The sequence below is a fragment of the Vitis vinifera genome, chromosome 8 (assembly GCF_030704535.1).
Source record: "Vitis vinifera cultivar Pinot Noir 40024 chromosome 8, ASM3070453v1".
In the NCBI taxonomy this organism is placed as follows: Eukaryota; Viridiplantae; Streptophyta; class Magnoliopsida; order Vitales; family Vitaceae; genus Vitis; species Vitis vinifera.
In genome coordinates, this window is record NC_081812.1 from 1085726 (window position 1) to 1102836 (window position 17111).

General features: G+C 31.1%; 1 protein-coding gene across 4 annotated transcripts; it reads left to right on the top strand.

The window, feature by feature from the left end:
* Positions 1-5469: 5469 nt before the first annotated feature.
* LOC100260491 (uncharacterized) lies at positions 5470-17111 on the top strand. Of its 4 annotated transcripts, none has more exons than XM_002270715.5 (6): positions 5470-5795; positions 9199-9297; positions 12122-12298; positions 12709-12807; positions 12887-13129; positions 16585-17111. In XM_002270715.5, the coding sequence occupies exons 2-6, from the start codon at positions 9229-9231 to the stop codon at positions 16948-16950; spliced, it is 954 nt and encodes a 317-aa protein (XP_002270751.2). In that variant the 5' UTR covers positions 5470-5795; positions 9199-9228; the 3' UTR covers positions 16951-17111. The 4 variants fall into 4 exon arrangements, with proteins under 4 accessions (XP_002270751.2, XP_010653139.1, XP_019077400.1 ...); XM_010654837.3 differs by having other exon boundaries at positions 5561-5795; positions 9137-9297; XM_019221855.2 differs by having other exon boundaries at positions 5583-5795; positions 12887-13027.

Here is a 17111-nt window from a genome sequence, read left to right on the forward strand (position 1 = left end):
AACTCAATATTTGTGATTGAAGTTTTGGCTGATTTTCTTCACTTTCTCTCTCTCCAAATCTTATGTAAAGTCACATATTTATAGTGTCCTCTAGGCAATCCCAACTAGTGAGTTTTCCAATCTTAGTCAAACTAAAAAACTACAATTTATATATATATATATATACTATTCATACGGTGGAAAAGGGTTGTTGTGATTAGCCACAATCAAGAATTGTAAAACAGATCATTTTAGAACTCAATATTTATGATTGAAGTTTGAATAAAATGAATGTCATCCTAAATTGAGAGTATTATTTGCACTTAGATAATACAATATTTAGAAATATGTTAAGTTTTAAAAGTCTTCAATAACCAATTAGAATAATGCTCATTAATCTCTCATTTTTGTTGATTACCACTAATATTTAGAAAGAAAAAAAAAAAAAGTAGTTACCGCGATGAAACTTACATTTTCTTATGACTTGTCAAGCAGTCTTGGGTGGTGTTTGTTTTTTTACTTAATTCTAAATAGAACCTTAATACTTAATAACATTAAATATTAGGTTGTTTGTTTTTATAGTATTTTATTTCTATTAAGCATTAAAAAGTAAAAAAAATCATTGTGTTATTTTTTCTATTTAGAAAAAGTCACATATTTTGGTTTTTTCTATTTAGTAAAAAGTTTATAATAAGTCATGAAAAAGTAAAAAAACAAACAACCTAAATTCTAAAACTAAATGGTTTTAAGCAAAAAGCCAAAAACACAAACACCATCTTGGTGTCTTTAATGATTGAGTTCTTGGACAAGAGGGTCATAAACAAGGGCGGCAGTGTTGGGAAGTCAATCCACATTTAGATTTCAGCCCATGAAAGCTTTTTTTAAGCCTAATATTAGTATATGGTACCATCTAAGGTTGTTTTGAAGGAGCTAAAGAACCAGATAGGGGCAAAATAGGAAAATAAGGGTTGGTTTTTGGGCACTATTTGAGGGTTGAGGGTGCTTGATATCAAGGTGTGAAAGGGAAGTTCTTATGGGTGGTTGATTAACTTTGGATGCAGAGGTTCTTCCTCCAACCTTTATGGTATAATCTCTTCAATCTTTTCACTCTCTTCCTCTTTTTTATATTTTTTAGAAGAGAATATATGCATAAATTTCAAAAGTGCAACAAAAAGAAGTAAGGGCATAGCACGTGTTGTACTTTGTGCCTTTCTCAAACTTGTAGGTGGCTCCCCAAGATTTGATCGTTCAGTTTAAGAAATTTGACTCATTGATTTTAATAATTTATCTTTGTCAACAAAATAATACTCTTTTCTAATTCTCTTTTGACTGTAATTAATTTGATTTTTTTTCTTAAAATTTTGTAATCTTTCAAATTTTGTCATGTGTCATCCTTTAAACTACATATCGCATGTTTGATATACATGATCATCATTGGCCAAACCCAAATTTGTTGAGTTGAAGAGTCACGGTTTTGATAATTAATTTAACGATAATTTAATCCACCAACTTTTTTTTATATGTACATAGGGATTTCTATATCAATCATTGAAGATTTCAAATCAAACATAACTCGTTTGATAAAGGAACTATAGGTTAACGTGAATATAATACAAATATCATTAACCTTAACCCAAATTATATTGTTTTCAAGTCGTATTTAGGAGTCATGTCAAGAATTGGCATTTACGACTCGTTAAAATCCAACTTCATAAATTTTCCAAAATTGGGATCAATAGGGTAAAAAAATAACTAGATTTTATTAATGATTAAATAAATTCATACATATTTAAGGTTCTAATTTAAAATTGAATATGATATTGATCAAATAGAATTTCTTGCCACAAGACCTTTTCTCCCCTAAATGTCAATTAAAAACGATCCTCCAAATTTGGAAAGAAAATAATTATCACAATGAAATGTGCATTTTCTTCTTGCATTGCCAAATAATCCTTGTGACTTAGGAGGGTTGAGGTGTTTGGAGTAGAGGATAGAAAACAAGTATAGCAATGTTGGGCTAGCCCCATATGGGCTTCAGCCCATAAAAGTTCAAAAAGCCCACATAGTGGGTTGTTCTTCTAACCATTTTTAAGCCCAAACAGCATTTAGGGCTGAAGGACTATTATGAAAGCTTTTGTGGTATAACTATAATCTCTCTATTTTCTTTCTCTTCTTTGTATCGACGAGACGATGGATTTTCATGTCAAGTATTAATGTATTTCTACCGACCTCCATTACAAAGAAGATAATAAGGACTTCTATTCCCTTTTTTTATATTTTTTTTTAAATGAAGAAATCTTCCCCATAATTATTTTCCATTTTCTATTATGGTTTTTCCATGTCATTTACGACGTCATCTCACCCGTACATTCTTGAATTATTAATAGAAAAAAACACTCGTAAAATTTAGTCAATTGATAATGATTCATTTAATAATTATGTAAATGTTTTTCTATCTGAAAACGATTTATATCAAACTTATTTATTATACACGTGACATGACACAACTTGTGTAACTCTAATGATAAACACGTAGAATTAGATTTTCTTGAGTTATATTAAATCAATAAAAATTTGATAAAATAATGTATTTTATTATTTATTATCTAAACATCGTTACGAAATATTTGATATGGACCTTTTGTTTTTTTATCGCATTCAAGGTTTCATATTATATAAATTATAAATTCACTTATTTTTCAAATCATATATATATATAAAAAAAAGTTATTATAATTTAGTAATAAAAGTTGTGTTATTTGATTTTTTTTTTTAGCCTACAATTACACAAATAAATGAATTATATGTGAAGTAAATCAATAATCATATCAATAAGACTCATTAAATTAAATATTTCAAATTGAATATAATTTTTTTAATAAAGGAATTATGAGTTAACTTGAATATATACAAACATTATTATCATCCTAAAACAAACTAGATCATTCCATGTTGTTTTCCAGTCGTATTTATAAATCATGTCAAGAATTGATGCCGTGGGACCCATGATCGCCCAACATCATAAATTTCCCAAAATTGGGTCCAATGGGACCCAAAAAGCTAAGTATCTTTGGCCCATCTTATTATTATTATTAAAGGAGGGGATTTTTCAATTAAAAGTACAAATAATAATTAAATATAATAAAAATTATTTAAAAAATTATACATTTTCAAATTCTTACATTTTTAATAAAAAATAAAATAAAATTAACAAACATATAATAAAATTATTATTTACTTTGAATTTATTATTTATTTTTCTTCATTTACTCTTTCATTTCATTTTTATTTTTATTTTCTCTCTAACGTGCACTCCCTTTAGGCTATGTTTGGTTCTCGGAAAATGCGAGGGAAAGAAAATACAAAGGAAAAGTAGAAGGAAAGAAAAAGTGAAGAAAAATAAAAAAATAGATTAAAAGTTGATAAATTATTTTTTTTGTTACTTTAAACTCATTTTATTTATTTTAACTCATCAATATAAAGATTAAATAATTTAAAAATACATAAGTTTTTAATTAGTTTTAATTATATTTGATTTTCTTTTATATTTTTCATAGGACAACCAAACATGAGAAAATCATTTTCCTTAGCATTTTTTTTCTTTCCTTTGTACTTTCCGGGAATCAAACATAGCTTAAAATTTCCAATTTTCAAATAGCGGATTAAGCTAATTTGGTATCCATTTCATTTAAGCCTATTCTCATCTCCTTTCCAGAAAAATAAAAATAAAAATAAAAATGGAACAACCCCTATCTCACCCTTGTTATTTAACTCTATTCTCATTCTCATCCCAATAAATAAATAAACAAAAATGGTGGAGTAGATACAAAATTTCTCATATTTGCCCTATTTTAAAAAAAAAAATTATTTTTCAATTTGGTTTTTTAAAATAATTATATTAAAAATAAATATAATTTACTAATAAAAGTATCATAAATTTTTATAATTTTTTCTTGAGAGGTAGATTTATTTATTTTATATGTTTATACATACACCAAAATCAAGATTTTATTAAAAAAACCAAAAATTAAACTTATACATAACCGGTTTATCTTCATAGGGGCAGGACAAGAGAATGTTTGAAAAACCCCATTCCATTAACATCCTTAACGAAAATTGAAAAAAAAAAAAAAAAAGATTAACTCCATTTTATTTTTGAGAATTCAACATAACCCAAAAGGATGAAACAATCATATTGGCCTCATGATCACATGTAATTAATCCTTATATCTTAAGGATTCATGACCTGGCCATGAACATAATGAATTCACAATTTCCATATTATACATCTAATATATGTGAGAAGATTAAACGTATAAGATATATGGAAAATACAGAATATCATGATCGAAGTCGTGGACTTAGTAAATTGTGTATAAGGTGTAATGATCAAAGTTATTACCTACTTTAAAGTTTTTATATACCGTAAATACTACATGGCATTGAAAAATATGAATTCATGTAATTCAGAGGAAAGTGTTCATTTGTAATTCTTAATAGAATGTCACTTAACATGATACAAAAAGGCTATTAGTTCATCTCTCTATTGATCCTAAATTTATGAGATTTCCCATCATTTATACAAACAATTAGAGAGAGAGAAAGGAGATAGAAGATATAAGTTGTCAATATTAATACTAAGTGACAAGGTGTTACCGAGCTGTTTCAACATTATAAACAATTTACGTAAAGTGTTCTTTATTAGAATGACATAAAGTGACTTTTGTATCTCTATTTTGGTTTATTAAACTATAATTAGTGAAATTTTATTTATTTGATTTTCTAACAATACACTCACAAATTTGATGCAAGAAGATCAAAGTACAAAACAAATGTCATTCATTCATTTTCCAAAATGAAGACTAAACTCAGAGTAAACTAAAACGGGGATTAATTGTTCTCGATAATATTTGATTCAACAATATTTCTATTTTTTACTTTAGTTAAAAACCAAAATTGAAACCAAAGTCACATTTTTCAAGGGGTAATATTGATATTGTGAAATGTAAAAGATTCAAAGAGAAAAAAAGAAAATTAGGATTTCTTATTATGAACACATGAAAAATAAATATGACACAATTAGAGTTTAAATAAATTGAAAGAAAATAAAAAAACCTTTCTTCTTAAAAAAAATAATTCTAATATAATTAATAAATAAATAAATAAATAATTCTAACAGATATTATGAAAACTTGTATTAAACGTTAAAGAACTTCTATAAGTTAAAATAAAACTTCTACATGAAACAACTTCTACTCCAACATTAAAAAAAAAAAAAAAATTAGAAAATGAGTTGTGACGAAAAAAACAAAGAGAGAGAACATTTTTCACTTCTACTCCATCATGAAAATAAAAAATAAAAATGAGCTGTCAGAAAAAAAAAAAAAACAAACAAACAAAACAAAACAAAAGAGAGAGAGAGAGAGAGATTTCGAGAATTTTCCAAAAATTTAATATACTTAAAAGCTAATTGGAAAAGAAGAGAGAGACAGAGACAGAGATTTCGAGAATTTTCCAAAAATTTAATATACTTAAAAGCTAGTTGGACAATAATGCAAAAGAGGGTTAGTATGATTGGGACCGTATGAAAGAAGGATCGTTTCAATTGATGTCTCTAAGGACATGTTTGGACTAATCCTCACTGACAGTCAAAAGATAATCATATCTGCATATGCATATCCCAAAATCCGAATATTCGTCCTTTAAAAAAAATTTAAATTTTATGCATAATAAAAAAAAATATAGCCATGGATTTGATTCAAATGATACCCATTTGAAGGATTCTTCCGTGCATATGGTTGTCTCTCTGCATAAAGGTAAGCTTCTTGGCCAGTTTTCTTTCTTCTCCATGGTTAATTTTTCCTCTTTATCTGTTTGGTTGCCAAGAAAATCTGAGAAAAAAAAGGAAAAAGATAACTTCTGCACCCAACAACTCAGCCACTTCTTGGTTTCCAGGCCGTCTTTTTTATTTTCCCGTGTTTTCTGGGGAACCAAACGGATTTTTATTTTCATTTGTATTTTTTTAACTCTCTTTTACAATATTGTCATATTTTTTTAATAGCACCCATTTAGGATTGGGCTGTGTTTGGTTGCATGGAGATGTGGGACCTGGGAATTGGAATGGGAAAACCCAGTTTCTGTTTCATTGTTTGGTTGCTTTATGCATCTGAGAATTGGGAATTGAATTGGAAGTACTCCATTCACATATGGAAAATGATAAATTATCCGAAATGATTCTCCAAATTGCTTCTGTCATGAAAATGATTCAATGATTCTAGAATTGCCTATCCTAAACCCAATGACATGCCATGTATATATTTTTTCTTTCTCTTATTACATAATTAAGAGCATTTATGAATTGGGTCTTGTTGAAAAGTCTGATTGGAGAACCATTTTGAGGAAATCTACAATTACCCTTTCTAAAATTTGGGGTTCAGTATTATGTCCAATTCTGGAGTGCAAAGTGCAGCCTTGTACTTTAGGACTACCAGGCCTGGTTTTCTATTGTTGATTGTCCATTTATTGATTAAATTCAGAACAAGGAACATCAAGAAATGGTGGAGGAAAATGATTATCATTCCTCCGCCTTGAATACTTAGTGATTCTTGTCTGAAGCATCAGCTATTGTTTTTGATATGCCTTCTTGAATTGGGTTTTTATTCCTTTCCCTAGATACCATTCCCCTTGAAGAAGAGTCATTTGAATAGAGAAAAAAGGAAGATGATGAAAAGAGGCGATTCATCTACGGGAACGATGATAACAACATTATTTTTTTGTGCGGAAAAGTGTCTCATGCATGGACATGTTAAGGCCTTAGGTTCGATTTTATGTAATTAGAATGATGAATAGAAAAACAAATTACTGCAGTTCATACTTGAGATGAAAAAAGATGGTTGATTGGACATGAAAGAGACAAGAATTGGGAAATTTACGATTTGAGATAGAAGCCATTTGTAAGAAACAACATACACTAGACTATACAAAAGGAACTTCATAGCCTTAAGGATATGTTGAGTTCTCATCTCTGCTACTTTGTTTTGTCTAGGACTTGATTGCTGATGGAGTACACCATAGTTGGAGAATGATAACTGTGCCTGCTTGACGGAGTCTGCCTTAATAGATGTAATAAGACTTGACAACCCTAATCTTGATACTGAAATGAGCGATAAATATGGTATTAAAACTTATTAAGACAACTTACACATCACCTTTATGTTTCAAAAGGCAAGTCCTGGTAGCATAAGATTAATCATCCACTAGTATTATGAAACAGCAACATCCCAGAGAAGGAGTCCCTGGGGGATGTTCCCATACTTTAGCATGAACAAGATCAAAAGAAGTATTTTGATTACCTCCATATGGCTATGAAAATCTATAATTTTTGGCTCCTTCGCTAGGTTCACAACAAAGTTAGAAATGGAAGTACGTTTATTAATTCTGAAAATAAAAGAACTAAAGTCGGCAAAGTAGAAGGATCGTCTAAACAATGATGCTGCCCTCCTAAATCATATCACTAGCAGGGTTACTGGTCCTATCTAAGAGATGAATCTTAGCATGAAAGTTGTCTAGTGCATCCCAGTATAAAGTCCATGATCTTCATGGCCACATCTGATCACATTTCCAATCCTCAAGCCCCAAAATACAAAACAAGCTGGAAACTAAATAATATTATAATTGGAATACTTTGTAACAGTTGTGACTGAAAGCAAGTTCATAACAAAATTGGGAACGAAAATTGCAAATTGTAAGGACTAAAAGGGAAAACTTGATGCTGCTTTTATTAGTAATAGAAGTTAAAGAACTATCTGCAATTTTAACTTTATCCTTAGCAAAACAAGCAGAACAAGGAGCGAAAAGCGATGACATGCCATAAGGTAACTGGAGGATCCTAAATCAATGATTAGATTGTGGAGTATGAAGGAAAAAAAAGTGAGAAAAGGAAAGGTTGCAAGACCATATTTTGTGTTTGAAGAAGTAAATGGAACTTATTCTAGTGAACCATATACTGTTTGACTTGCTCGTTCTCTTAGACTACTTATACTTATAGGTGGATAAGAAGAAGAGGCAGTATGGGCTATTGGTCTCTTAAGACAGACAACGCTAAGGTTGCATGGTGGTCAAAAGCTCTGGATTAATTCCCCACATTCTTCCTTGGTATGCTTAGGTAGATTATAATGCTCGCGTGGAGGTTCAGTTTGATCACAATATACAATGTTTGTTTCCTTCTTTCATTCAAATACCTTTACTAGCTGTAGATGATCTGTAACTGATTTAAAGAATGAGCCACAATGAGATAATGACGTTATCCATTTTAAGACTTTCCTGCATTTGGGGTTATAAGCTTATTGCAGCATAAATGTGGATACTTCTCAAGGATATGAGTCCCAGTCTAAGTTTATTCAAAGAATCAAACCAATGCACAAGCTCACAAATACTCTCCTGTTCAAGCATCTCATATGATTCTCCACTGTTTCGTAAGGTTGATTGTAAGAAGTTATTACACCTTAGATGGGTTCTTCTGTGTTTGAAGGCAGTTTCAGTCCTTAAAATTAACTTGGAGAAAAGCAAGTTTATTTTATCTTGTGGCTCTAGAAGTTTGGTGACCACCCCCCTCCCAGCTTCCTATAATTAATCTTCTGAAACTCGATTTCAAAGAATTTTTCTTGGGCAATCCAAGTCAGTTGGGCGCTGAAGGACTTATTTGGGATCATAACAGTTCAGATAACTCAAGTTTTTTTAGAAGAGGGGTGGGCTTGAGCTAGCTACTTGAGGGTCAAGTTGCAAGTGAGGTGGATATCACCAATTTGCTGGTGGAGGGGATTTAACAACAATTTTCTTGCAGGTGACTAATTGTTATAAAGGATCATAGGGATAGGACCATTGGTTTTGGAGGATATCACATCTTCATATGGGAATCGGTGCCCTTTTATAGGAGCTTCAATTGACTCATTAGGGATATGAAATTAAAGGCCTTCTACTGCAAAAACTTTTGTTTCTCTTTTGAATATACTTCATGTTTTTGAAGCATTTCTCATCCTTTGTTCTTCTGTAAGAATTCCCACAGTTTCTTAAAAAATATAGTATGAATTTGTTTGTTTCGTTTCATTTCCTAACATCTATCGATTAGATTATGGTATTTTTGTTTGCTTGTTTTCAGACCCTAGTTTCTTTGAAATATCCAGTTAATTCCTGGTTGTTGTGTCTCTAAAATCATGTCAGCCTGCTCTAGTTTCATCAGCAAATGAAAAGATGTCTTCGAAAAAAGTGCGGGGAAGTGCAGGAGAGAAAACTTTGTCACCTGAAGAGCAGGAAGCTAAGGTATATTTGATTATAATCTTAATGAACTATTGTCATTTTCTCTTCACTCTAAAAATTGAACCATAGGTCTCATTGAATAACAAATCAAGATAGAGGAAGGCAAAACATGTTGCCTTCATGTAATCTGCATAAAGAATAACTTTATATTGTTTCATATAAGTTAGGCCTTAGTAGTGCACGATGGACCTAGTTCAATACATGCATGTAACCATCATAAATTGTTGGCTCTTGCTTGGATTCACAATTGTCCAGATGTTTGGTAAGCAGAAGAAGGGAGGATGGATTATCCTATCCTCATAAAGAAATTTAATAATTGTCTCCGATTTTTGGTACTCTTCTATGCATCATAATTATCACACATTTAGAGTACTAGGAGTTCGGAACTTGAAACATGTTTCTCAAATGTTTGGTAAGCAGAAGAAGGGATGATGGATTATCCCATCCTTGTGAACAAATTTAATAATTGTCTCTGATTTTTTATCCTCTTTTATGCATAATAACTATCACACATTTAGAGTACTTGGAGTTAGGAACTTGAAACATGATTCTCAGAGGTTGCATGCACCCTGTCCATGCCAAGGGTTGTGTGCTGCTATTTTTCTAAGACATGGTTATTCCAAATAAGCTATGTTGTTGATTTGAATTTCTCTATGTCAAACTGCTATCACCCCCATCTTCTAGAGAACCTAGACAAGAAAGAAACATATAATCAGAAACTTTTTTTTTTTTTCCTATTTTACTTTTCTTTTTGGAATACATCAGAAAGTTTAAATGTTTCTTATGATTAAGAGGGTAGAGATTTGGTGACTATGAAACTGCTACATTAGCCTTGGTAGATTTCAATAAAATCAGCTAAATGAATACAATAAAATTTTCAAGTAGAACCAGTCCACTGAAGGTGCTATAAAGGGGAGATGTAACTGAGGAATATCCTGCACATGAAGGAGAAGTAAAGAACAAGAAATAGAAATCCACTAAACCACATGATACATGTGAAGAAAATCCAAGAAAGCACCTTTTTTTCCTAATGAACCCTGATATTTGGAAAAGGAGAAAAAAAAATAATGGAGAAACACATGCTTGAACCTTGGTAGAGTGTTCCCTAGGGGCATGCGTTTTCTTAAAGCAATGCAATCATTGTGCTAAGATGGGAACATTGTTCATGAAAAAGAAGTAAGGCTATGTTTGGTTCCCAAAAAATTTGAGGGAAAATGTAGGGCAGAGAAAATAAAAGGAAAATAAAAAATTATTTTTATATGCTACTTTAAAGTCATTTCACTTATTTTAACTCTTCAATATAAAGATAAAATAATTTGAAAATGCACAAGTTTGTAACTAATTTAAATTATATTTGATTTTCTTTGGTATTTTCCTTAGCACAACGAAATATAAGAAAATCATTTTCCTTAGTATTTTTTTCTTTCCTTAGTACTTTTCAAGAACCAAACATAACCAAAAAAGAACAAGAATTAGAAAGCTACTAAACCACGTGATACAAGTGAAGAAAATCCTAGAAAACACTTTTTTTCCCCTAATGAAACCCGATATTTGTAAAAAGAAAAAAAAAATAAAAAATCATGGATCGACATATACTTGAGTTCTGGTATAGAGTTAACTAGGGACAGCCGCAACCCCATCCTGCATGCACACCAGTTAGGGGGGAACCTTTCCAATTTCTACAATATGATCTGCATTATAATCTTGTCCAATGAGGCTATCCACAATATTGAAATGAATTCTTCTTTCCTTAAAAATTGTATTAGAATACAATATGTACATCCTATTAACCGATTAGATTCCCCTAAAATCTCTTCTATAAATAGGGATCTTATTCACCTACCATCTATTATCCTATAATCTCTCACATAAATCATATTTTACCAAAGAAATAAATACAAAATTATTTAGAGTCTACCAGCACACACTAATAAGAATGAACGAAACTTTGAATGCAATAGGGGCATGCTTGGAACATTGGAATAGAAAATGGGAGTAGGAAATCCATCCATTTCCCATTCATTACTATGTTTGGGTCACTTATTAAAATAGGAATGAGAATCAAGACTTCATTCTCATGGAAACCAAATCCCACCCTTACCAAGATTTTGATACTCTCTTTAATATGGTATTATGATTTATCTTTATTTTAATTCCTCTTTCCACTTCTGTTCCTACGTACCAAAGGCACCCTAAGCATGCAGTTTATTAGTAAATAAGTTATCCCTGTATTTCACATTGCTAGAGCACCTTTAATACTTTATTCTTTCATTTAAAAATGAGGGCTAATCATCATTTAGAAAGAGAGCACCTTCTCATCAAAGTTGGTCTGTTCTAAATTTTTCTAAAAGGTTTCATGTGTTTGCGGACTTCTATGCCATTTCCAGTGTGTTTCTAGTTTTCATTTCCAGACTGCTCAAAGTGAAGTTTAGTAGCCTTATTTGAATCATTTCTTATAATGCTAACAAATTAGAATTTAAGCCGTGTTTGGAATGTTGGAATAGAGAACGGGAACAGGAAATCAGTTCCATTCCCATTCATAAATGTGTTTGGATTGTTTTTTAGAATGAAAATAAGAATAAAAAATTCAGTGTTTGAAACCAAATTCCATTCTCACGAGGATTTTGATTCCTCTCTTCTACATGGTATTATGATTCGCCCTCATTCCTATCCTATTTACATTCCTATTCCTATGTATCAAACACACCTTTAGACTTTTACTAAAATAAATTCATTTACTATTAAAAGGTTTTTGAGGACTTGTAAAATAAACATATCTGTTGGAGAAATTGTTAGTTGGTGAACTAATTATGGTCTTTATCTTCAGATCAATGAAATTAGGAAGCTAATAGGTCCTGCCACCAGTAAGGTTCCAGTCCCATGTTCAGATGATATTATATCAAGGTATCTGAGAGCAAGGAACTGGAATACAAAGAAGGCAACCAAGATGCTGAAAGATACCGTAAAATGGAGGATGGAACACAAGCCAGAGAAGATCCGATGGGTAAGCATTTTATGCTTTTCCAGTGATTATATTTATTTGTCTTGAACACACAATTGCCCGATTACTTGAGGATGAAAGAAAGAAATAAATTGTTGTTATGGAACAGCGTACAATCTGCTCATCTTATATTGGGCGCCTTTCCATGATCTCAAGAAAGGAAAACATTGTGATTGTAGCAAGTTGCCGGAGGTGGTTGTTTGGGTCTCAAATGGCTTAAAGAGGCACCCTTTACATAAAATTGTGTGCATTTTTTCTTGTGTTTCTCGGTTTTGGAGGTCCATTACCCACTAGACAGTGAAGTGTGCCACACAGTTTGTGGCAGTGTTTCCAAGGCATCATTGCTCGATTATGATGATTATAGAAGTTACACCTATTGTGCTCATTGCATTATCTCTTTTTTGTCCTTTTAGGAAGATATCGCTCAGGAAGCTGAGACAGGAAAAATTTACAGGGCTAATTACCATGACAAGCAGGGAAGGACTGTTCTTGTTATGAGACCTGGTTTCCAGGTACATATAATAGCAATTATTATTACTTATTGTATTTATCTGTGTTTTGGCATGGTGTTATGACATTTTTCTGTTTCAGAATACAAATTCAACAAAAGGGCAGATCAAGTACTTGGTTTACTGTATCGAGAATGCCTTAATGAATTTAAATCCAGATCAGGAGGAGATGGTGTGGCTAATAGATTTTCAGGGATGGACCATGTCAAGCATATCAATGAGGGTAACCCGAGAAACAGCTAATATATTGCAGGATCATTATCCGGACAGATTGGGCCTTGCAATCCTTTATAATCCACCAAAAATATTTGAGTCATTTTGGACGGTATGATATAATACAACCACCCTTTACATAATCTACTCATCTTGAACTTTATTTCTGGTTTCCTCTTGCTGTTGATGCTTGATTGCCTAAAGAAACCATTGCCCTTACTTTGTTGCTACCTATAAATGGGAATAGCATAATTGATTTTTTTATATGGATGTCGTATGGGCAAGGATGAAAAGTACCCCAAGATGGTTTCTATCATTCACTATCATACGCAATTTGCATTTTGGAATCTGTTGAAGCATTTTGCATGTTTTTTTTTTTTAAGTGACTAATTGGGTGTTTTGGTAAAACTGAATCCTTAAATGACTTAAGTTGACTTTAAGTTCAATTATTCTTAAGTTGTTAACTTAAAACTTATTACTTATTTTTTATTTCAAGTACTAAGGTTGTTTCGTAAAGTAACTTAAAATTTATTTTAAATTATCAAATTGACATATTTGCCCTTATTATTTTTAACTAATATTTATCCTCGTTGATTTTAACTCATATTTATTAATTTTAAGAAATAATTTTATTTGTAAAACATCTATATTTAAAGTATTGTAAATTCATAAGATGACCATAAAATATTTATTATAGAAAATGAGTCATGAATATGGAATCATGATTCTAAAAATATATTCTCACTAGTGTGGGCAAATGAGATAAAAGATTTGAGATTAAGAATAGGTTAACTATTTTGACTTAATACTTAAAGTTAAAAGTAATTTTAAGTTGTAATATTAAGTTATTTTACCAAACATGCTTAATCTATTTAATGACTTAAATTAAGTTATTTAGTCATTAAATTGATTTACCAAATACTGTCTAAGTCTACCCACTAATCATGGCTTTTAGATTTCTATATACGAGTATAAGCATTGTCACATTCCCCTAAAAGAAAATGTGCAATTCATTCTTTCCATGCAACCCAACTCAATGAGTTTTAGGATTTGTATGTTCTTATGATGACGTTGCCAATGGAATGCTACAATTAGTGGCCTTTTGTCATCATTTCATTAGTAGTTAACTTTCTTATACAAGATTTTGCTCATTAGTTGTTACCAATATGTTAAGTTGTCATTGCAAGCACATGGTGCAGCCAAGAACTTGTTTAAAAGACAAATTAAGATACTGTTATTTTCAATAAAAATTTGTGCTTTGTACAAGTGATTGACACTTCCTAAATGATATCTTTGTATCTTGTTTGCTTTATTTCCTTAGAGTATACACATTCAGTACAATTTAGTTACGATAAAAACTTGCAAATTATTACTTGAGTTTTGTTGAATAGGATAATACCTCTACAAGGGTGCAATAAATCATTTGTCTTGCCAATTTAGACATATTTACACATGCATTAAAATTTAAGTTGCCAAGTGACTTCTTACCCTTTAATACATAGGCAAGCACTATATTTTCCTTTTCTTAAAAAACTATGTAATTGTGGCTCGTAGTGGAGATATCTATTCCTCAAGTTAGACTACTAAGAACCCTTTTTTGGAAAAGGGCTAAAATGGTTCAGAATTAGGGAACCCACCCAATAAAGTTGGAATGCAGTTATAGATTGTCTTCTATTTAGTAAAAAGCATAAAATTAGCTTACTTATGATTAATTAGTAGTAATAAACCTTCTTTAAAAAGTTGTAAAGCTAAAGCTAAAATGAGAACCTATTTACTTGAAAATTCTACGACCTTATGGTGTTACTGTAGATCGACTAGAATAGAAAAATTGCTTTGTCTCAAGTCATCTATATTGACAAGTTTATGGTCAAGTATGTGATGCAAGACTCCAAGAAGGGTCTTCTAACCTCAAATATGGAGCGTCCCATTCTCATGTTCAATCTCTTAAGATATCTAAGGAGAAAGATTGCATGAAGGCTACCCTATGCCTTTACAATGGGTAGCCTTATATGCCATACTATGAACTAGACCGGGCATTTGTTTTGTTGTTGGGATGGTGAGCAAATATCAATGCAATTTAGATACAAAGCGACCTACTACTTTTAGAAGGTATATTTATCATTGAATTATTACCATCTTTTCAATTTTGGAATAATTTATCATTATATTGGCTCTAGAGCAAGATCTCTAGTTATGGACTTCAACTATTATGGTCCATAATTGGCTCCTTAATAGTGGCAAAGAAATTATTACGTTCATACATATGGCCCAAGTTAGGCCTAATGTAGGAATTTTAGTCTTTGCATAGGAAGCAACTTTGTGTCTTAGGTACCATAGTTTCAACATCAGGAATATGAAGGTAGTGTGAGGATCTATCCTATGAAAGGGAGAATATCATGGGAAACTCTCTTGATTTTTCATTTTTTCATGTTTAAGGCTTGTTAAAATTGACATTTTTCTGGGGATGAAGGTGTTATTTGTCCCTTCTAAAATGTTCTTAGCTAGAACAACCTCCACTTTGAATTGCATTCAGGAAATGATGCATTGGGCTCTAATCTATAAATCCATCATCCTTGGCAAGTTTAGCTATGATCAATTAGTATATACTTAAATTCTTTAAGCTATGTTTGATTCTCAGAAAATTTGAGAGAAAATGTGATGGAAAGAAAATAGAAATAAAGAAACAAAGAAATAAAGAAAAAATGAAGGAAAATTAAAAAATAGAATTAAATTCAATAAATTATTTTTATATGCTTTTTCAAACTTGTTTCACTTATTTTCCTCCATTATAAAGATTAAATAGTTTTAAAATATATAAAATTATTTTAGTTATATTTTATCTTTTTTCATATTTTTCATAGTGAAACCAAACATAAGAAAACAATTTTCCTTAGCATTTTCCCCCTTCCTTTGTACTTTCCTAGAAACAAACATACCCTTAGGGAATTTGGTAGTCTCTTTACTTGTTTTTATGGTAGAGATTCATCGAATAAAACAAGAAGTCTGCTTAGAAGCAAAAATGAAAACTATTTTCCATTTCTGAATTGGATTCACCATTTTGCCTTCGTACCATTTCATCATTTAATCTATCTACACTTTTAAGTATGTATGGTTTGTAGAAAATTTGAGGGACAAATGTTACTTCAAATTTATTTCACTTATTTTAACTCTTCTATATAAAAATTAAATAATTTGAAAATATATAAGTTTAACTAATTTTAATTATTTTTTTTTTTCTTTCTTATCTTTCCATACTTAAAATAGACATGAAAAAATAATTTTCCTTAATCTTTTTTTCCTTTCTTTAATACATTGCCCGAACCAAATATAGCGTTTAAGTTATTTTGTACGGATGTTTTGTATTATCAGTTCTTCACTACAATTACTTGTCTCAAGAACTTAAGAAGCTCTTGGTTTTGCAGATGGTGAGACCTTTTTTTTATCCTCTCTTTAGTACATTACCGGAACCAAATATAGTGTTTAAGCTATTTTTGATGGATGTTTTGTATTATTGGTTCTTCACTACGATTACTGTCTCAAGAACCTAAGAAGCTCTTGGTTTTGCAGATGGTGAGACCCTTCCTTGAGACCAAGACATACCAAAAAGTGAAGTTCGTCTACTCCAACGATGCTGTAAGCCAGAAGAAAATGGAAGAGCTCTTTGACATGGACACATTAGAATCTTCATTTGGTGGAAGAAACTCAACCGGGTTCAACTACGAGACATATGCAAAACAGATGATGGAGGATGACAAGAAGATGGACAATTTCATCAATTCTGGGTGCTCATCCCTACACTTCCAACCATCTTTCATGGCCTCTGAGGCCTCTGATGGAGGCGGCATTGCATCCAGCCACGAAAACCCACCAGTTAGCTGCAAAGATGTTCCCAAAATTGAAGCAGACATGCCCAAAGAGATGCAGAAAGGGTGAGTTTCTGGGGAATGATAAGTCTTGTTTCAGATTGAATCGCATTATAGTAGCATGAACACAACATTTTGTTCAAAAGTTTGTCTTCTAGATTGAAGGTGGACTTGGCTGTCATTTGTTAACATTTATACACGATTGTATCAATATATATACTGTTCTTTTAA

Coding starts and splice junctions, on each gene's coding strand:
- LOC100260491 (XM_002270715.5), top strand. CDS start 9,229: ATGTCTTCGAAAAAAGTGCGGGGAAGTGCAGGAGAGAAAACTTTGTCA. Junction 12,808..12,886: donor TTATGAGACCTGGTTTCCAG/GTACATATAATA, acceptor TTTCTGTTTCAG/AATACAAATTCAACAAAAGG. Junction 13,130..16,584: donor TATTTGAGTCATTTTGGACG/GTATGATATAAT, acceptor TTGGTTTTGCAG/ATGGTGAGACCCTTCCTTGA.